General features: G+C 36.4%; 3 protein-coding genes across 4 annotated transcripts; 1 reads left to right on the plus strand and 2 right to left on the minus strand.

Moving 5' to 3' along the window:
- Positions 1–6121: 6121 nt before the first annotated feature.
- LOC115999233 (peptidyl-prolyl cis-trans isomerase FKBP20-1) lies at positions 6122–8547 on the plus strand. Its single transcript, XM_031239071.1, has 6 exons — positions 6122–6272; positions 6872–7001; positions 7499–7632; positions 7704–7783; positions 8057–8149; positions 8244–8547. Exons 2-6 carry the CDS (start codon positions 6893–6895, stop codon positions 8386–8388), a joined length of 561 nt encoding a protein of 186 aa, XP_031094931.1. The 5' UTR covers positions 6122–6272; positions 6872–6892; the 3' UTR covers positions 8389–8547.
- A 20-nt stretch (positions 8548–8567) lies between these two features.
- On the minus strand, positions 8568–11783 carry LOC115999231 (E3 ubiquitin-protein ligase SDIR1-like). 2 transcript variants are annotated; one of them, XM_031239070.1, is made up of 9 exons: positions 11494–11783; positions 10774–10869; positions 10605–10659; positions 10468–10520; positions 10011–10239; positions 9766–9880; positions 9415–9451; positions 9067–9195; positions 8568–8915 (listed from the first exon to the last, which is right to left on the minus strand). In XM_031239070.1, the coding sequence occupies exons 2-9, from the start codon at positions 10849–10851 to the stop codon at positions 8802–8804; spliced, it is 810 nt and encodes a 269-aa protein (XP_031094930.1). In that variant the 5' UTR covers positions 10852–10869; positions 11494–11783; the 3' UTR covers positions 8568–8801. The 2 variants fall into 2 exon arrangements, with proteins under 2 accessions (XP_031094930.1, XP_031094929.1); XM_031239069.1 differs by having other exon boundaries at positions 11543–11778.
- A 5251-nt stretch (positions 11784–17034) lies between these two features.
- Positions 17035–18852, minus strand: LOC115999959 (probable E3 ubiquitin-protein ligase RHC2A). The gene has a single exon (XM_031239934.1). It carries the CDS (start codon positions 18594–18596, stop codon positions 17457–17459), a length of 1140 nt encoding a protein of 379 aa, XP_031095794.1. The 5' UTR covers positions 18597–18852; the 3' UTR covers positions 17035–17456.
- Between the last annotated feature and the right edge of the window lie 2149 nt (positions 18853–21001).

Genomic DNA, 21001 nt, shown 5'->3' on the forward strand with positions numbered 1-21001 from the left:
CCCCCCCCCCCCCCCCCCCCCCCCCCCCCCCCCCCGCCCCCCCCCCCCCCCAAACCCCCCCCCCCCACCCCTCAATGCCCTAATAAATACACTAACTTTACTATCTTCTTCCCAACTCACACTCACTCAAAAATTAAATATTCTCTTACTCCATATCTCACCGGTCACCACCAATCTTCACTCTCGTCCGCCATACTTTCCCAATCTCAAACTCCCAAATTCACCGGAAAACACCAATTTTTCTCACTCACATTCTCCTCTTTTCCCGCCGGCCACCAATCTTATTCTTGAAATGGCCGCAGCTACCGCCGGCCCGCCACCGCCGCCGCCGCCGCCGCCGCACCCGTACCTGGCCGAAAAATGGAAGCTCTCAAAGAAGGAAACCTCCGCCGCCAGAACCCGGACCACCACCGCCGGCGCCGGCGCCGCCATCTCCATCAAACCCTCCTCTCACAAAAGGTGCGCTTTCACCAGAAAATGCGCCGCCCTCGTTAAAGAACAACGCGCCAGGTTCTACATCATGCGCCGTTGCGTCACCATGCTCATCTGCTGGCGTGAATACAGCGATTCTTAAACAAAAAAAAAACAAGAAATTATTTTTCCTTTTTTTTTTCTTTCTTTTTCTTTCTAAGCGATAGCCCATCGGAGATTCAAGAACTCCGGCGTCCGAGAAGGAAGAGAAACCCCGGGCATGTATATAATATAGTGTTTTTTTTTTAAGCTTCAATTTTTCTTCGATATTTACTTTTAATTCCATTCTTGCAGAAGCCATTAATGTTACAGTGAAAAAATCAGAAGCTTTTTTTTAATGAAGAACATCGTCGTTTTACTTTGACTGCATGAATTGATGGTGATGGGTCTTGTTTTCCCAGATCTCATTCCACTGTCCACACCAGTAATTTTCAAGAAATACAATTTAAAATTGGAGTATTAATTGAGCACCATGAATTTTTATTTTTTAATTTTAATGGTCCACGGAAATCTAGGAAGACAAAGGGATTTTGGAGTTGAAGTGTTGCTTGAAGTTTGATTTGAGTTGAATTTTGAGGTGAAAATGGGTAGATTCCCCATGGCAATGAAAGCATGATGACTTGGATAAGAAAACAGAGGTTAAGAAAGATTTTTTTTTTGGAACAAGGTTAAGAAAGATGAAAGAGAAAAGTGTTCAAGATTCCATTTAACCGCAGTCTGACCTAAATTAAAGTTACCACAGCACGGTTAGCTAGTTAGTTTCTGAGTGATAGGTTTTAGATAATGATATAGAATCGAGTTAGTTTTATGATAGATTTTAGATAAAATATAGAATTGAGTTAGTTCTGAGTGATAGATTTTAGATCATGATATAAAATTGAGTTAGTTTTATGATATATTTTAGATAAAGATAAAAAATCGAATTAGTTTTTAAGTGATAGATTTTAGATAAAGATATAGAATCCAGAATCGAATTGTCAGCTTGATGATAGATTTAGATTTTAGTTTTAGGGTAGATTTTAGATAAAGATATAGAATCGAGTTAGTTCTGAGTGATAGATTTTAGATCTAGATTTTAGTTTTAGGATAGATTTTAGATAAAGATATAGAATCGAGTTAGTTCTGAGTGATAGATTTTAGATCGTGATATAGAATTGAGTTAGTTTTATGATAGATTTTAGATAAATATATAGAATCGAGTTAGTTTCTGATTGATAGATTTTAGATAAAGATATAGAATTCAGAATCGAATTGTCAACCTTGATAGCACTAACTTAGTGATAGATTATGAACAAACATACATGATCGAGTTGTCAGCCTTGACAACTCACACTAGGCACTATAATTGGCAGCTCCGTTTAGTCCAAAAGACCTCATCGAATAGTCCAAAAGACTTAGATGAAGTGAATTGTAAGATATGTTCCAACTGACGTACAAACACTCAAATATTTGCATACTAATATTCACAACAAAATCATTATGTACCTCTATTGTTGGTTCTTAGTAAGAATCGAGTTCTTTTTTTTTTTTCTTTTTTTCTTTTTTTCTAAATCATTTTTAAAGTAAATACACAATTAAGAAGTTCTCGTTTGTCAAAGACCTTGTGGTTTAGTGGCACCCAGTTTACACTCTCACATGTAGTGGCACCCAGTTTACACTCTCACATGGAGGGGATGAGTTCGAGCCTGAAGAGATACTACATTGTAACAGAGTCAACAGTACTCAAAAAACCCTAGTTGAAGTATCCATTCACACCCAATTCCTTAGTTGGAGGGAATTGCAATTCATTCATTTTCATGTCAAAATGAGTCTAGGACGATTCAAATGTTATAATGTATACCTTTTAAATCATTTTTGAAACAAAAATAATTTAAAAGGTATACATTATAATAATTTATTTTTGTGATTTTTTAAAAGGTAAGTGAATCTTTTTGTATGTTCTTTAAGTCGAATCAAACAAGCACTAAAATCATACATACTACTTTCTATGGGCTACAGACGAGGCAACACACACATCTGACTTCTGAGACATATATGCCCTTATTTTTCCAATTCCATCTCTTCTCCACCCCTTTAATTATTAGTCTCGTTTTTTCCATTTTACTTATTATATATTAATTATCCTTCTTTTTAAAGTATTTTTTTATTAGTTTTAAATTTAATTTTATATATTTAATAATGCATCCAATACAATTTATAAATATATAAATTTTAAATATAAATATCAAACTTAAAATTATGAAAAAAAAATTTAGTCAAGTGTCAACTGAATCAGACACATAAAATAAATGTATGAATATTTTAATTTCATTGTAAATTATTTGATTTTTGTCTCTTTATGAAACAGATTTGAAAGAGGTAGGATCATGTGATTGAATTGAATATTTTTCAATATTTACATAATAACGACTATAATTTATATTAAAAAAGTATTACTATAATATTGCACTAAAAATAATAAAAAGTTATAATAGTTGTCATTTGACAGCACCAACAAATTTAATAAGACTCTCCGGAAGACGTTATAGCGTATAGGCCAGTAAATTATACATAGAAGGGTCCTAATATGTAATTATCCATTAGCACTAGCATTGGCCTCGGATGAATGTCTAATTGCTCTCAATCTCCACGCACGAAAACTTAGTTTATTTTTGGGTGAAGTGGGGAATTCGCAGTTAGTATCTAAGGTTGGATCATAATAATGAGTTAAATCAACATAGATTAATTATAACTAAGCTAAAACTAAAAGTCTTACTAATTTGGCTTCTTTTTTTTTTTTTATTTCTTTTTGCTGTCAATATAAGAAAAGGTTGTGATAGATGACTTAATGTTTTTTGGTGAAGAACAAAAGGTGGTATTGTCATGAACAGTTATATTCGAAGTATGACTTGGGGTCTTTGTGTTTCAAAACTAGAATGACTCGATTTATATTCTTATTATGGTCCTAGAGACAGATTATATTCATCTGATGCATAATATAGTCGGGTGAGATAAGAAAATATGAGTTATAAAAAAACAAACAAAAAGGGGTCCACCTCGGGTTGCTGGTTGTTGTCATAGGTGTATGGGCTAATTGATGTAGTCCATTGCCGTAAGGGGGTTCAATTCACTTTGGATTGTTAATTGTTGTGACATTTTGTTTTCTGCACTGGCAGCCGCACGTCTGTACAGCGCTCGTACAGTATTGATAGAACCACCTTCTTATTGTTTTTTGACAATTTTAACGTCAAAATTTGGTTTGATGGTCTTGTAGTCTTTTGTGAGATTTCTTTCTAATGGCGCAAAAACCAGTTAATTTGTACATTATATTCGATATCTTCAATGAGGGGTAAGATGAGTTGGAAATGCAAGACATTGGAAAACATGAAAGTAGGTAAAAGCTAAGGGAGCGAAGGAGTGGTAAATTAATTAGGGATTGATAGGAGGAAAGAAACAACACTACCCTGTAACGGGACGTCTTTGGGAAATGGAAGGTTATATATATATATAATTGCATTATATTATTAGATTGCTTCTATCTTCATCTGCTGCTATACTTTGCATGCTGCAGACACACTGCACTGTATCACGAGACCTCAACATGATGATGACCTACACCAAACCCTCTCCACCTATCACATCCCCACATTTTGCATCTCATCTTTTTTCCCTAAATAATCTGTCAAGCTTTGAATCCTTTTTATACACAATTATAAATTACGATAACTCAGCGACTTATTAGATAAAACGATTTATGTCGTGTACACAAAGAACGGTAGCAATCATTGTGTAAAAATGTTGTATTTTCATCTACCACAACATAGTTCAACTAGTCAATTAACTTGAATTAGTTTTTTAAGTTTTACTTTTCTAGGATGCAAGATTCAATTCTCCAATCTCATACACAAATAAAAGCGGTAAGAAGTTTTTAAATTTTACGGGTTGAAACTTTTTTATTATTATTATTTAAATGAACTTTTCATATTAATAAGTTCAATCATATCAATTTAATGTTGACATGACTTATTTTATATACTGTCTTCTCAAATAATTTTTCCATCTTCAGTCTTGTCATCCAAATTAGAACACAAAAATGGTTTGGGGGACAGAACGTTACAATTCATTGTATAATGGTAATATGACTGGTTGAGAAGTCACATGTAACATGTTAAATTGTTAACCATGTTACAATAGCTGAAGTTCCGGAATATTGTTTGCATAAATTATACTACGTAATTGAAACGAGTTTTCATGGGAAGGGTAAGGATCTAGTTAAAACGATTAAATCGTTTTAATTTCACTCTTAGAGCATTCTCAATAGAGATCTGTTCAATTTTTTAAGAAGAAAAAATTAAAATATGAATTTTTATACAAATGAAGAACATGATTTTTGGCTTGATTTTTCTCTTGCAAGATCCAAGACTTTTGTGGGTCTCGCAGGAGAGAAAGCTGCCAGTAGCCCACTGCTGTTGTGCACGTTTGACACACATTCAACGCACGCACCCAGAGGGGCATGTTAATAAGTCTTTTTGTTTTGTTTTATTTTTCTTGTCAGATTTTTATATTTGTTTTTTTTTTCTTATTCCTAGTCACATCTGTAAAACCCACAAACACTACACTTTCATTAGTTCTCGGATGAAGGCCTTTGACTGAGTTTATTTCAGGTTTCCATTTTGTAGTTAATAAATGCACCATTCATGGTTGTATGGAAAAACCAATTTAACCAGTACTTTACTCCTTAATTGGACCGATTCAAAACAAACAATGATTAATCTAAATATAATACAGAATTAATGGTGTCTCTTACAGTTAGGACCTACTCATAACATCTCGTGATCTAACCAAAAAATAAACGCACCATTCATCACGCCGTTACTTATTGAACTGTTTATTTTTGTATGGCTACGATTGGTATGATCCATGTTCACATGGTGTCTCATGTGGGGGCCCAATTGACTACAGTAATATATGTTGAGAATGAGATTGGACCTGGACGTCACTTTCACCTGATATAATAACTTCATAAATGAATTGGTATAGTGGATCAGGCCCACTAGAGGTGGCCTATTCATTGGCTTTTAAATTGGACCGCATATGAAGTGGGCCATCACATTCATTAAACCTGGACCAGCTTTTTCACACTCTTGTCCTTTCCCATGATTCCATTCTTGTCATCCTTCTTTCATTTTAGATTAGGTTCGATTCCATTGAAAAAAAAAAAAAAAAACTATTTTGTGATTCTAAATTTACTGAAGACCTTGTGATCCGGTGGCACCCAGTTGCACTCCATATGAAAAGGGGTGGGTTCGAGTCTGAGTGGATGAACAGATGCTGCATTGTAACAAATTCAATAATACTCGAAAATTGTTAAATATATTTTACCCCTAAAAACTACATTTTCAATGAAAATGTAATACTGACTAACATATAAAAAATATATTATATTTTTACTAAATAAATTGATATCTCACCCACCCCAAAAAAAAATGATTTTCATATTTTAAAGTGAGCATTAGCATTAGCATTAGCAATTTAGCGTTATAATTGAGTGGTTTTGACGAGCTAATTAGGGAGATTCGTTGACTCCGATTCCCCACGCGTCACGTTCAGCGCGTGGAGTAACAGGGAATCTTTTCGGCAATCTTGCTCTGTATAAACGAACCAGGGGAAAGATATCACTGTAAATCCAAAGAGAAGCTTATGGCCGACGATTTCAACTTCTACCACCGACGTTTCCAGTTTTACCCTTCCATTTCTCCTAATTACCTTTACCTGTCTCCTCTCTCTCCGGCCGCTTATCGACGACTGTCCTCTCCATTCAGGTATATCTATTCTCTCTAGCTCCCTTAAACCCTAGCTAAAATTATTTTTAATTTTCAACTTTAATTCGGTTTATTTTTATCTCTGAGAATTTTGATTTTAATGTTTCCGAGCATGTTTATCTGCGAGTATATGGAATTCAGTGGTAGCGTGAGGTTGCATTGGATTTCGATTAACATGTTTGTGTATGTGGAATTTTGGTTTAGTGAATCAATTTGAACTCGCATTTGTGTTCGTGTATGTATTGATGTATATCAAGGTTGATGATTGTTGATCGATCTAGTTCTATGGCGTTGCCTTCTTATCGGTTTAGTCAGCTAACGAAATCGATAGCACAAGTTCTTCAAATTTGAGTAAGAAGGATAACTTCAGCACCAGAATTTAGCTGAGAAATTGTACTGAAAGGAGCCATCATGTGTTTGGGGCAGAATATTGTCTGTTTATTGATCCTTAACATCCCTTTGCCCCTTTTATGTTCATCCGTGAGCCTTGATATGCATGATTATTAGCTGAGTGTGTATATTGAAAAACAATTGTGGTCATTTAGATATTCTCGGTATGTAAAATAGGATATTATGGATTATTATGTTTGTGAATGTAGGTTGTTGAAGGTTTAGGAGCTATGAGTGACACTGTTGATTTAACTGGAGATGGAGGAGTTTTGAAAAAAATTGTCCGGCGAGCCAAGTCTGATGCTATTGCTCCATCAGAGGGTCTTCCTCTTGTTGATGGTATGTTTTACATAGAAACATTCATATGTGTAGATCGGCGTTGATAACAATCTTTTTATTGGATCTGAAACCTATAACCTTACAGATTGTCTTTTCTGCTATCTTCTTTTGTTAATATGGAATATGGAGTACTTATATATATGTCCAGTAGATCTTGAATCCGCTGCAAAGGGTTTAGGCTAAAGAGCTATCTCTTAATCCTTCTTTGGATGAGGCTAAATTCAGTACTGCATCCAAAGCTAGAGCTTCTTGAAGAAGAGGCTTTTTCAGTCTTATCTAGCTTTAAAAGGCTTTTTATCTTTTAGTGGTTGGCCCAACTTATACTTTATGAAGTAGATAAGTTTGAATAAGTTGTGTGTCAAACAATCGCTTAGACATGAAATTCAAAGAGCATTTCTGTGGCAATGGATCCAACATGAGTTTTTCTCATTATAATGTCACGTAATAATCTTGTACTCCATAACCTTCCCTCTCCCCCTCGCTCCCCAAAAAAACAGTGCACTATGAAGGTACTCTTGCCGAGACTGGTGAAGTATTTGATACTACCCGTGAGGACAATACAGTGTTCACGTTTGAGGTAGGCAAGGGATCTGTCATCAAGGCTTGGGATGTTGCACTGAGAACCATGAAGGTAAAATTACTTTCATGTCTATTTATGAGCTTCCGAAGTGCACTTGACTCTTCTTTTGTTTCTTCATTCAGGTTGGGGAGGTAGCTGTAATCACCTGCAAACCAGAATATGCCTATGGTAGTGCAGGTTCTCCACCAGATATTCCTCCGGAGTAAGCTATTTGTCCTGTCAATATTTGTAGCATAGTGATGAATTAGTACTCTACGGTCTACTCCCAGTACTAGGAAAACTGGATCAATGTTTTCATTGTTTGTTAGTCATCAACAGTGTCTCCTTCCAGACAAGGTGTTCTGTTGTGTGATCCACTGGAATCCCAGCTGTTGACCTCTTCAAACATCCTCTTTTAGGATTTTTATACTATAATCATAAATATTTTCTTCTTTCTTGAATGAAATAAATCTGATACTGAACCTTTTTGTGCTAGGGCAACACTTGTATTTGAGGTGGAGTTAGTGGCTTGTCGACCTAGGAAAGGTGCTAGCTTGAGCAGTGTCTCAGATGAAAAAGCCAGGCTGGAGTAAGTCATTTTATTTGGTCATTCAAATATCCAAGCCATTGGGTTTTATTTCGATATAACTTGTAGTCTAACATTTATAAATTATAATACACAGGGAGCTAAAGAAACAGAGGGAACTTGCAGCTGCAAACAAGGAGGAGGAGAAGAAGAAGAGAGAAGAAGCTAAGGCCGCAGCTGCCGCCCGTATCCAAGCAAAGCTTGAAGCAAAGAAAGGGAAAGGAAAAGGAAAAGCTAAGTAAAATTTTATGTTGCTATTTCATCTTTTGATGTACTTGAAGTGCGGGTGACATTGATCCTTATGTTTCAAGGGTGAATTCAGACATTTCTCAAATATTATGATTTGGCACTTTGTTTACTTAATGTAATGGTTTCTAATACTACCATTAATTTTCACATAATTCGGGAGAATGTCAGCAAATGTAGGAAAATTTTCAGTAGAAACCCTTCATTTGAATGGATAAAGATACATATACAAAAAGGCGTGACGAATAACTAAATATGGTAAACATGCTTTTCTGATGCTCTATCAGGGGAACTACATCTAGACATCCATTGCAATGGAATTGCTACTTTGACTAAGGGGTTATATGTACCTGCGGGACTGGGAGTCTGGGACCTATGATGATATTACAAACATAAGATTGATTAAAAGTTAAACCAAGTAGGAGGCATCCTCCATTTCTCGTGACCCAATCCCAGCCCTAAACTTGCAGACAGGGCACGTTCCCTGCTGCCTCAGCCAGGGGTCAATGCAATTAGCATGAAACTGCAAAACAAAATTCCAAGAAATATGACAATGCTTATGGTGTTATATTCATCACAGAAACTCAAGAATGGTTCTTTCAATTGTTATTCCAGCAGTAGAGTAGGGTAGGATTTTCCTATAGAACTTGAATGTTTTAAAATTGGAGACAAACCTGATGCAAGCAGGGCAAGCTACGAATAAGTTCTCCCTCGTTAACTTGCTCTAAGCAGACACTACAAGTTAGTTCATCATCTGTGGGCTTTGCTACTGCAGCGGAATTTACAGGTGGTTCTTGCTTCTTCTGCTTGAAATATACATGAACACCCATTAGATAACTTTCTTTTGACAATCACTCCTACAGAAAATCCTACCCGATGCCAGATATAGCGAAGGCATGCACAACTTTTTCAAAGTGAGAAAATCAAATGCATGCAGTAAATAATAGCAACACAACACTTTTAAGTATTATAACTAGGGTCTCAAATAAAGGATCGGGATAAAGGAATAGGAAGAAACTAACCTCTGCTGAGGATGAAGATGCCTGCTGTGCTGAAGAACTAGTAATATCAAATAGAACAAAAGGGAAGATGCATTAATACCTAGAAAGCTGGATGAATGATTGACAAGTATACAAAAGAGAAAAAGAAAGGGAAGAGGCAGGAAGTATCGTAGGACTGTAGTAGAATGAACAGAAGTGACTGCAGTAATTAGACTCAAATTCTCAAAAGTGCATGCTAAAGTTTGAAATTGTATTAGCTAGAGTGAATACATGAATAAAGTAAATGACATAGTTAGGCAAGTAGAGTACAGACTGAACCAAATTGAGAGATGAAAGTAACCAATGGTCAGAATAAGAAGCATAGAGACTAACCTCTGAGGCCCAGAAACCTTGTATTTATGAATAGGAAGAGCATTTATTTCTTCCTCAGTCATGGAAGGTGTTGTAGGAACATTATCAGCATCTAGTGCCCTCAGAGTCTCATAATCTGGATGTAAAAGCACACATTCATCAACCACCGATCAAAACAATTATGATGAACCACTTCAAAAGTTTCCAGATGTATAACATTTCCAGAATGAAGAGAAGCTGCATGGAAAGCATAAAGGCATTCACACCTAGGTCATCAAATTCCCTGTCAAGAAGCGCAAGCTGGAGCCTCAGTCCTTGTAATCGTCCTCTGGTTGCAAGAGCAATGGATGGGGGCATATGCAGCCGTAACTCAGTATGACCAAGAAGACCGCTAGCTGCAACAGCGTGAGCCTGTGCTTGAGCTTGAAGTTGCTGACAGGTTGCATACATCCTGAGTGTTGTTGCCATCAAGAAAACGCCAAGCACCAACCACAGCTGCAAATAATTTTTTTTTTTCAAAGTAATTAGTACTACAAAAGTGCAAATAGAATTTAGATAGCAGTATTCACAGTAAAAGAGTTCTTGTAGTTCCTTTTTTTTTTGTGGGGAAAAAAAAACAGAAGAATTTTCACTAACAAAGTAGAAATATGAGGATGAAAAGTCCTCTATATGAAAAAGGTTAACAAATTAGATTCAAGTTCCATATAAAAAAATAGTACCAACCAGAAAGTTAGGCGACAATTGATGAGAGTTTAGAATCATGAACAGCAAGAGCACTGTGACAAGAAAAAGGCATAAATTATGTCATGTAGATTGTAGGTAATCCCCAAAAAAAAGTCAACAAAATTGAAGCAAAGAACCTGTAACAAGAAAAGCAAGCGAGTTGCTATTAACTGGCCGGGCAGCATGAACACGCTGATGGATGAAAAAACATGAGCAAGTTAATAACAATGCATTAAGGCAACAAATAAGCAGAAGGATGTAGACTTATATACAGTCACAAAAACAAGGCCTACAATAGAAGAATACCACAGTACGCCACTCTGGGATCAAGCCTGGAAATCCAGTTTCTATATCTCCCCTTGTGCCTCGAAAAACAAAACTCATGGCTTACAGATCTACAAACTGTGTAAACAGAAATTCATAGCAGAATAAGAACCAATAAAAATTTCAAAAAAAAAAAAAAAAAAAAGCAGAAGATCCCAGAAAAGCTATCTGTGATTTTTACACAAGAACACAACACTATCTCTGGAATAACTTCAGTCCACCATAAGGCCTAGAAAATCACTAAAGTCATAGTTCAGAACAATGTTTCATAAAATTGTAGCAAGTGCTTAGTGCTGCTGATAACTACAGCAGATATTCTCAATTTCTCATATTCATGATAAACACAATCAAAAGTTACTATTTCTGCTGTATAATAAATCACAACAAAAACAAAACAAAAAGCTTCTACTACTCCCGTTTCCGGACTAACAGAAACTTTTTCCTCAGTTCACAGCAAAAAACTTCTCAGGAAAACTGGAAAAGGATGGCATTTGGTCTCAACTCAGAGAATCACCCAAAAATTGAGCTAAACCTAACGCTTGGCAACGAAAACCGTAACAAAACAGATTCACATATACATAAATAAACGCATATAATTTAATATCACGATATCAAATGCATAATTAGAACAAAAAAAAAACACTTAATTGAATACAAAGACGCGTATTAGCGTATACGAATGGCGTAAATATATAAACGTACGAATGAATTCAGCAGAACGGAGAAGCGAAGCTGGAGATCGAAGACTTACAGAGTTGCAGTGAGGCAAATTGATGAGAGAAAAAAAGGAAATGCGATGGGGAAATTGGTTGGGTGAGTGGAGCGACCGAGTTAGGAAATTGGATTGCGAAAGAGAAAGAGAAACGGTTGACTCGGCCGCACCGGGTTTGTACTCAAAAATTAGGTAAAGAGTAAAGACGCCATGGATTTCGACCCGACAAGTTTTTCGGTTGCTTTGACTAAAACGGATAACTGTTACAACCGTATAACGCAATTACCGCGCTTGCCGGGGGCTCGCACTCTTAAACGACAACGTTCCATTCTTTGATGCAAGCTTTGTTTAGAGATTGTAATTAATGGGAAGAAGAGTTTATAGATTGAGAAAATAGTGGATGATGAATTAGATGCTGACTCACAAAAATTCGGAGAAAAAATCAAACTAAGAGCATCTCCATAAGTGAATTTTATGTGGTTTTTTAGGAGGTTTAAATTTATGTGGAAGAGAAAGGAATATAAGAGAAAATAAAAAAAGAGTGTTAAGCACACCAGCAACGCCCAATGGGCTCATTAAGGGTGGTCGTCAACTGACACTACCCTCATTTAATTGTTTTCTTTTGCTTTTCATTTTTTTTTTCTTTCCACTCTTCTCTCATAATCGGCACTTAAAATATGTGTAAAAATCATACTAATGGAGATGCTCTAATGAGGTTACTCTTAGAGCAACCTCATTAGTTTTTCTTGGTTTTTATAGGTCCATGTATGAGAGAGAATGAGGGAAGACAAAAAAAAAAAAAAAACAAAAACAAAAAATTCTAACAAAAAAACAAGAATCACACCCACAACATGGTGTGTGCAGTGCACGTGCCATGCTGGGCGGAGTGCGCGCATAAGTGTGCAGAATGCACGAAACTTTGCTTATTTCTCTCACCATGTGGACCCCACAAAAAACCATCTCTTGCAGGAGAACTTTGATTTTTTCGCTTCTATACTCTCTTTCCTCCGCATCATGTTTGACCCCACAAAAAAAATCAAGAAAAAACTACTAATGTAGTTGCTAAAGGTCCATAGTGTTGCTATTTTACTTATTCTCAAGTACAATTCAACTGATCAGTCAATTTAAAATAAATTCATAAATTTTTCTTTGTTGAGTACAATGTTCGAATCATATGTTAATATGATGGGACAAAGGACACTCAACTAAAGCTTAGAAACTAAGGTGCCACAACACTAAGGTAAATCAATTTAGATTGTTCATAATTAACCAGTTGAAACCAGAAAGACCAATAAACAACTTTTGCATAGAGTCAAACTAAAAAATTTATAATTAGTTATCAAGCTAACTGTACGATTAAATTAGCTAGAGTGTTATCGACACCCTTCAACCTTTGCTCCTTGCAAACTTAATTGGTGTGTAATAGCCACAATCAATATAATTTCTAAAATTTTCTTATATTCATTGTATACTAAAAGAAAAAAGAAAGAGAAAAAAAGTCCAAACCTAAAGGATCCGCATGTTACTTGTCGGATACCATAATTTGCGTAATTGGACCCATCACCCATGAGAATTGTCCAATTATAACGAAAATGACATTTAATTTTTTTAAAATTAAAGATGATTAATTAAATATTCCTTCTTTGTGATAAATTTGGGCTGCCATATGGCGCGCAATGTCTACACTACAATTGTAATGGGTATTCCCCTTCCATAAGAGCTAAAAAAAATATTCCTTCTTCGTGGTAAAAGAACATAAAATATTTATATTAAAAAAACGAACATGAAAAAGAAAAAGAGAGAAGAGAAAAAAAAAAGAAAAAAGAAGAATGTTATTGGGGTGAATCTTGGTCGAAAATCAAGGCTAGAGCCACCGCACAAATTAGGTGGGCAGACAAATTATTTCATATACCAAAATACCCAACACTAACATTTACGTCGCACCTTATATTCTTGTTAATGATGTTGATCAAATTTTCTTATAATATTTTTCGAGTAATTTTTTCAAAACAAATTTTGTAACCATAAGTTTCTTATTATTTGAATTAGACACATCAAATAAGAAAAATAGGGCATCAATCGTTATATCATTAAATATAACGTTATTTGGTTGACAATCGACAAAAAAAAAAAAAAAAAAAAAAAAAAAAAAGAGGTGGGGTACTGACAGTATTTTATGCATATATGTTGTAGTATGACTCACATACTTAAAAGATTACAAATTTAATTATTGCTAACACCTTCCTGATCAAACTCAAAACACAAAATTACGAGATTTAAGTCACTGAATTTATCCAACTAACATCCTCTTAATCAAGTCCACGACACAAAATCACAAAACTTAATTTGCTGAGCTTATTCGGTAATCAATACACATTTTAGATAGTGATTAAGTTTTCTTCTTCACCTGACATCATAGACCAAGAAAAGGACATGGGCTTGGAGTGTTTTGCGGTCTTGTAAACATAGACCTATTCTCACCTAATTCATGCATCCAGCTTTACCGGCTTGAGTTGCTTCTATTTTGTATTTTGCAAAATACAAATGTTGTTTGGTAATAAATGTCCACTTGGCCCCCAACCAAATTCCCAATCCTTGGCATTTGTTTATGGTGAATGCAACATTTTTTTTGGAAACAAACACTCTTGTGGACCACCCAAAAAACGTGTATACAACAACGTTCTTGAGGCCACATCTAAAAATAAATCGACCAAAACTCATCTAGATTATTATTATCTCGTGAAGAAGAATCACCCTTGAAAGAGACTCAACTGAATTATGGGATGTGTATACAAGAATATCAATATCCTTTGAAAAAACATTCCCGACACAAAACTAATAAAAACTCGACTAGATAATTCTCATCCCGTAAAATGTAGATACTACAAGCACGCATATACAACAATGTCCAAGAGAACAGATGCATACTTGACTGAATTATTTGTAAATAGTTTTTCCCGTGTGGCCGGTGCGGATTTACCATTAAGTATGCAAAAATGCATCACACAGTGTTTAAAAATACATCGCACACCAAAAAATACACCACACCAACACCATACTCAATAGTGCATTTCCAAACACTTTGTGGTGTATTTATATGTACATAATAGTGAGTGACCACACAAAAAACACTATCCGGAACGGGAACCTAACCCTATATACACTGGAGTTGCAGTGGAGGCAGCTGCCCCCACTCACCACACCCCCACCTCATATAAGCTGCCCCACTCACCACTCCACCTCATATATAGCCCTTGTATGTATATATGTATATATAGTACATGTTTTAGATATAAGTATTAAGAAATAATATATATATAACTCACCACACCTCCACCTCATATATAGTCCTTGTATGTATATATGTATATATAGTACATGTTTTAGATATAAGTATTAAGAAATCGAGTTAGGATCATATGAGATCACTTGTTTAGGTAAGATCGTTGAGATCAAATCTTGTGCATCCATGTAATAATTTAATGGTCTAGATTGATTTAAGATTCTAAGTTGAAGTGTGTGCGAACAGTGATAAAATATGTGCAACCGGTGATTAAATGTGTGCAAATGTAATTAAATGTGCGCAAACGGTGATTAAATGTGTGCAAATGTAATTAAATGTGCGCGAACGGTGATTAAATGTGTGCGAACAAAGTCAGTATGTCAAACAATCTAGACCATTAAAATTTTTTAGATTGATGTACAAGATTTGATCTCAAAATATTTTAATGGTCTAGATTGATTAACATTCCAAATTGAAGTGTGTGCGAACGGTGAGTAAATGTGTGTAAACGGAATGTGTGTCAATCAATCTAGATCATTAAAAAACATTGCATCGATGCACAAGATCTGATCTCACAATCTTACCTAAACAAGGGATCTCCCAATCGATGCACAAGATCTGATACAAGATATATATATGTAAGCTAGAAGGTGGTGAATAATTAATTAACACTAGATGAACAACCAATGATGCAAGAAAAGTAATGCTTACAGCTAAGAGTCTAACTTCTAAGACCATTATTTATTATTACAGCAAATATCTTATATCTCAACTCTCAAGCCTGCAGAGTCACACCAAATCAGACTCCAACAGGCAACCATTCAACACCACCAGCTGCAAACCTTAGACTTGAAGAAAATCTAAAAAATTTCCACAACAGGCAACAAAAGTTCAAATCTGCCAAGAGGGGAAACCACCCTATCTTTAATGCCCCAACTGCCATAAGAAGAAAACCTGTACACCCCAATTATATGAACCATCTTTCTGCTACTTTCTTTGTGCACTGATTGCCACTTCAATCAAACAAAATACTAAAAAAATTGGACCACTTTCAGACCTCCTGATTATAATTTAGAAGCTGTCCACTTCATGGTCCCTGCTGGGTAGCCTTGAGCCAACCCAATATCTTCATCTTCCAAAGAAAACAATGGAAAACGAGAACGTGGCTAATCACCAAATATTAATAATAAGTGCACGTAAGACAATTACGTGAGCTAAGCAAAAGCTGGCCTTGGCGTTGATATGCAAACTAAGCTGCATAGCTTTCCAGGTCGAAGCTGATTAGGCTGTCCCTATAAACCTGTCAAGAACGGTTAGTATACAACTCAGATTCCTACAAAGTTTCGCCAGTGGAACCACCACTATGTAACACCATCAGGGATACAGGGCACGGCACTAACAGCCTTCCACCGCCCCTACCTAACTTGGCAGGACGGGCCCACGTAACACGACGCTAAAAGCAGTTACTATAACTTTAAGCTTCTCTGTAGTCGCTATTACAGTATACACAAACACTAATAGTCAAATATAGCTGCACTGATATGTTAACTAGTAAAGCTTTACCTAACAGTAGAACTGGCCAGCTCCTGCCGGGAATGAACTTGTAGCTTTCTTATCCTCTTCTTTTGGTTGTAAAGCAGCAACTTTAATGGGGTTCAGCCAGTAATCAGGTTTCCCGTAATCCAAACCAACCCTATAACACAAACTGGCAAGTATAATAAAGTCTGCAATTGCATTCACATTGATGTTATACAATAGCAGCTACAAGGTTTCAAAAGAATCCATAGATCCCGAGTTCTGAATAAAGAAAGAATACAGACACAGACCAGTTTTCTCACAACACACTTGTCATTCCACTATGGTTGCTAAAAGTAGGAGAGGAAATGTTGTCGGTCTTCTTTTTCTTTCTTTTTCTTTTATGAGTTTCTTTTTCTTTTATGACAAGCACCTTCTGACCCTAACCAACAAAGGACAACAGAGAGATAAACCAGCCTAAGTTGTCTATAGCTGACCTGCTAACTGGCTAAGGCCAACAAGCCGCTCCTACTGGAAATATTTGTGATGCATTGAGAAAACAATCAGATTAAAATGACCATGAAAATTCAATTCTTTAGCCTAAAAATCAATCTGTCCAGCATTATGCAGGGCCTCATAATGTGGAATATCCAGCATTAAAGAATGAAACAAAATGGCACCAAACATTCAAGCATTCAAACATTCAAACACAGTGTCATGTAAACTTCAAAAATGGGATGAAACTTTAGAAATTTTTTTCCATTAGGAGCTCGAAGCAATCGAAAAAGCGAAGCAAGCAAAGGCTAGCTACAATGAATCAAATAAAGAAGATAACTGCTGCCACTGAAAAGTTCAAAGAGACTATGGTACTTGAAGGCATTTTGGTATACCTAAGTACCTTCTTCTTCTTCACAGGAACCAATTCTGGGCAAAATGGATTCTTCATTTTTGAAGAAATCCTTCCACACTAAAGGAGTGCAAAAAGGGGAGCTTATACTCTTTAAACTAGTGGGTATTTCTAGTAAATCCACCATTGAGAGCCATACTTGTATATACTGTTATTTACATTGCAATCTGACAATCTCCATTAAAGTTCACCAGTCTTCTTCTTCTTCTTCTTCTCCTTCTTCTAGCCTCTGTTCATCATCTTCAACCTCAAACTCTGCGCCTTCTGGAATCAGCCCGGATTGCAGAGGGCAATACACTACTGTGAGTAACCCTAGAATCAGAGCTGGTGGAGGAGGCTGAAGAGGCAACGCCGCCGCCGAAACACGCAAACAAATTGCGGAAAGCTCTTCTCAGACGACTGCTCGGCCGGGAAACACTAACCCTAGACCCCCAAGAAATCCGGCGCGGCAATCCATTGCTGTTAAATCCGCCGTCCATTTCAGTGTACACGACGGGGAGCTCTCTCTCCCCGCCCCTTCTCCCGCCGGAAAACCGTCCCACGGCGAATCCGCCGCCCGGCAATCTCCAGATTGTGAGCCCGACGGTTTCGTCGTCGTTTAGGGTTTGGTCGTTTGATGATGTCGGGGATGTCGTGTTGGGCTCGCCGGAGTCTCGGGTGTCTGTTGGGAGCTCGAATCGACAGACGGGGCAGGAATTGCGGAGTGATAGCCATGGGAGAATGCAATCGGAATGGTATAAGTGTTTGCAGGGCATTTCGCGAGCCTCGTTTCCGAGCTCGAAGGGATCTTTACAAACCGCGCAATGAGATTCCGTATCTACGTGGGAATCTTCGATCTCGATTGTCGGCATTGATTCTATCGCCGCTTTTGACGCGGGTGGGTTCTCGATTCTTCCAAGGCCGTTAGCCTCAATCTGGGCTAACTGATCCAAAAGCCGGTCGAAGCCCGACCCGAGTAGAAACTCCGACATGGTAGCCGGTAAAGGCCGTAAACCCGACCCGGCTCCATCGTCGTAATAAAGCTGGAACCCGACTCCGGCGGCGGCGGCGCCACCGCTACTGCCGCCGTCGGACGGGCCACGGAGGACGATAACCGGGTTAAACGGAGACCGGTCGCCCCCATTCCTCCGGCTCCTCCGGAGCGCGGGACTCGACCCGGGACCCGCAGACCCGGCGGCATTTTGCTCCGAATTCTGCGGCGTCATGTACATCGCCGCCGCGGGGAACCGTCGCCGGCGGGATTCCGAGAGCGAGGAGGATCGCGGCGGCGGCGAATCAACCTCCTCGATAAATCCGCTGTCGCAATCGGGGCACGAAATTGAATCCTGGCTCGCCACTCTCACGAACCTATTGCAACTGTAACACCAATACGTGGAAGACGTCGACATCTATCGAAGCTTTTCCGAACAAATCCCAAAACCCAGAAATCAAATTTCAAAACCAGATTTCAGATCTGCAAATTTGAACACATAAGTCCCCCAAAATCAGCTCTTTTTTCACAGATTCTGTGTAAAGATTGAATCTTTAGAGGTAATTGGACCCTAATTGACAACAAAAAAGGGAAAACGAAAGGGGAGGGGAGAGGAGACGTCGGTGGGAGAATATTCCGGCGAAGACGAAGAAGATGAGGAGGAGAGATGGCGAAGACTGAGGGAGGAGAAGGCCATTATAAGGGGAAGGTTGGAGAAGGAATAAACTTTGAAGCAGAGGGTAGAAGCGTAAAATCACGCAGTGGTGATGACTGGGAAATGGCGTCTAATCAAGACCTGAAATACGAGACACGTGTAAAAGGAGTTGATATGATTGAATTTTTATTTATATATATATATATACTCCTGTAGCCCTGTCATCTTGTGGACCTGTTAAGCAAAATTATTTCACAGATAACTGTGTTTATTTTAATTTCTTAATTTCTTTTTATTTCATAAAATAAAAAGTTTCTCTAGTCTAATCTAAGTCAATAAATGACATAAATGTACCACATCTCTTGATTGTCACTTGTTGTTCTGGTGTAGAATTAGTTCTTGAATTGTTAATAGAGTAGTAGATGTAGTCTCTAATATTAGAGTTTCATTAAAAAATTTGTGATTAAATTACATTAAAATAATTAAAATGTTAAATAACTCTAATACAGTACCAACCTAAAGTAAATTTATAAGTTTTAGTTTTACTTTGCTAGTAGCTGACGCCGCATGTAGGACACTTAAGAGGAGACATATCTTGTAATTAATCTCTTTCACCCATCTTCAAGATAAGAGTCATGAACGATAAAAAGACTCTCAAATTTGGAGTTTAAACTAATAGGAGCCGTGAACAATAAAGGACTCTTAAGAAAAGAAGACGGTAAAGGACTCTTGAATTTGAAATTCAAATTTATTTTCAAAAAAAAAAAAGAAATTCGAACTGAATTACAAGATTAATCTATTCCACTCCTGCAATTAAGGCATTAAATGTATCATCTTTTTATATTTGCATTTATTTATTCCCAATTAAATGAGTGGGTCAAAAATCTCAATCCAATTTTAATGGGTTTACTAATTTGATTCCAACAATTTTTAACTGATTTGACTTGGAGTAAATACTCTTTTAGTGCTTTGCAGTTTGCACTGCATATATTTCATTAAAAAAAAAAACTACTTTTTGTTTTACAAAAGATTTTTTTAAAAGGAAAATACTAGAGAACACAAAAATAAAATGGCATTAAAAATAACTTACGATGAGACTCCAAATATTTATAATCTTTATATATTAGTGCTCATATGAAAATCAAATTAATATGTTGTGAATTTATATTTTAAATTGATTTACCATTGTTTTGGGTAGAGCTAAGAAGCATGTCACGTTGTGGAGATTTGGCTGATTTGCAGTGGAGTAATCATATACGGATAAAACCACATGGGTAATTTCATTAAGGATAACTTAGTTTTCTGTTCCTTTTTTGTCGTGTAGGTGCCAGTTCAAAGTTTGTGTGACTTTCAACTTTGTCTTTTTAACCATTTTATATTCTGCATTGTCAGAGGCTCAGAATGACTATAAATTTTGGTTTCAGTATCTCGAGTATTTTTTTTTTAATTTAAATTTGAAATTAATGAATTTTATTTTTTTTTCTCAAACAAACAAAATTGGGAGGCTATGAGTTCGAGTCTCACTGGAGGCGATATTGATATTGTAACACAGTCAGTAGTACTAAAAAATGCATGGTAAAAATATGATCAATAATGGCATATGCACTTATCAACTAATTCTTAATAATTAATTTTATTAAAATTAAAAATGATGGACTTTCAATAATCAAGAATTACATTTTAGTTAGTTTTAAACTTGGTGATAAAAATATAAAATATAACAATTGAGAAATAAAATTTAAAATAAAATTTTGTTTTAGTATAATAAGTACGGATTGCAACGAGGCGGGAAACAGGGTTTCCGTCTCTAAAATAAATCTCCATTCCCCGTCCATGCCTTGTTCCCGACGGGGATGGGGAATTTCAAAAATAATGAGTAAGACAATTTCAATATAATAAAATTAATAATGTTATAAATCAATAATATATATTAAGGGGGCATTTGGTTTATGAGATGATAAATTACATTTGTGAATGTTTTTATGAGGATGTATTCAGTTCAGTTTTTTATTAGTTAATATTGAGATATCTTTTATCAAATTAATCATAATAATGTCTCCTCTCAACTCCAAAGTCCCAAATAAACAGATGAAAGAGACAGAGATGTATGATTGTTTTTTTAAGGGGAAAAAATAACTAACATACTAAAATTTAAGAAATCACATTCC

This window comes from Ipomoea triloba, chromosome 12 (genome assembly GCF_003576645.1).
Source record: "Ipomoea triloba cultivar NCNSP0323 chromosome 12, ASM357664v1".
In the NCBI taxonomy this organism is placed as follows: Eukaryota; Viridiplantae; Streptophyta; class Magnoliopsida; order Solanales; family Convolvulaceae; genus Ipomoea; species Ipomoea triloba.

Coding starts and splice junctions, on each gene's coding strand:
- LOC115999233 (XM_031239071.1), top strand. CDS start 6,893: ATGAGTGACACTGTTGATTTAACTGGAGATGGAGGAGTTTTGAAAAAA. Junction 7,002..7,498: donor GGGTCTTCCTCTTGTTGATG/GTATGTTTTACA, acceptor CCAAAAAAACAG/TGCACTATGAAGGTACTCTT. Junction 7,633..7,703: donor TTGCACTGAGAACCATGAAG/GTAAAATTACTT, acceptor TTCTTCATTCAG/GTTGGGGAGGTAGCTGTAAT.
- LOC115999231 (XM_031239070.1), bottom strand. CDS start 10,851: ATGAGTTTTGTTTTTCGAGGCACAAGGGGAGATATAGAAACTGGATTT. Junction 10,660..10,773: donor TCCCAGAGTGGCGTACTGTG/GTATTCTTCTAT, acceptor TTCATCCATCAG/CGTGTTCATGCTGCCCGGCC. Junction 9,452..9,765: donor AAGGTTTCTGGGCCTCAGAG/GTTAGTCTCTAT, acceptor TGATATTACTAG/TTCTTCAGCACAGCAGGCAT.
- LOC115999959 (XM_031239934.1), bottom strand. CDS start 18,596: ATGTCGACGTCTTCCACGTATTGGTGTTACAGTTGCAATAGGTTCGTG.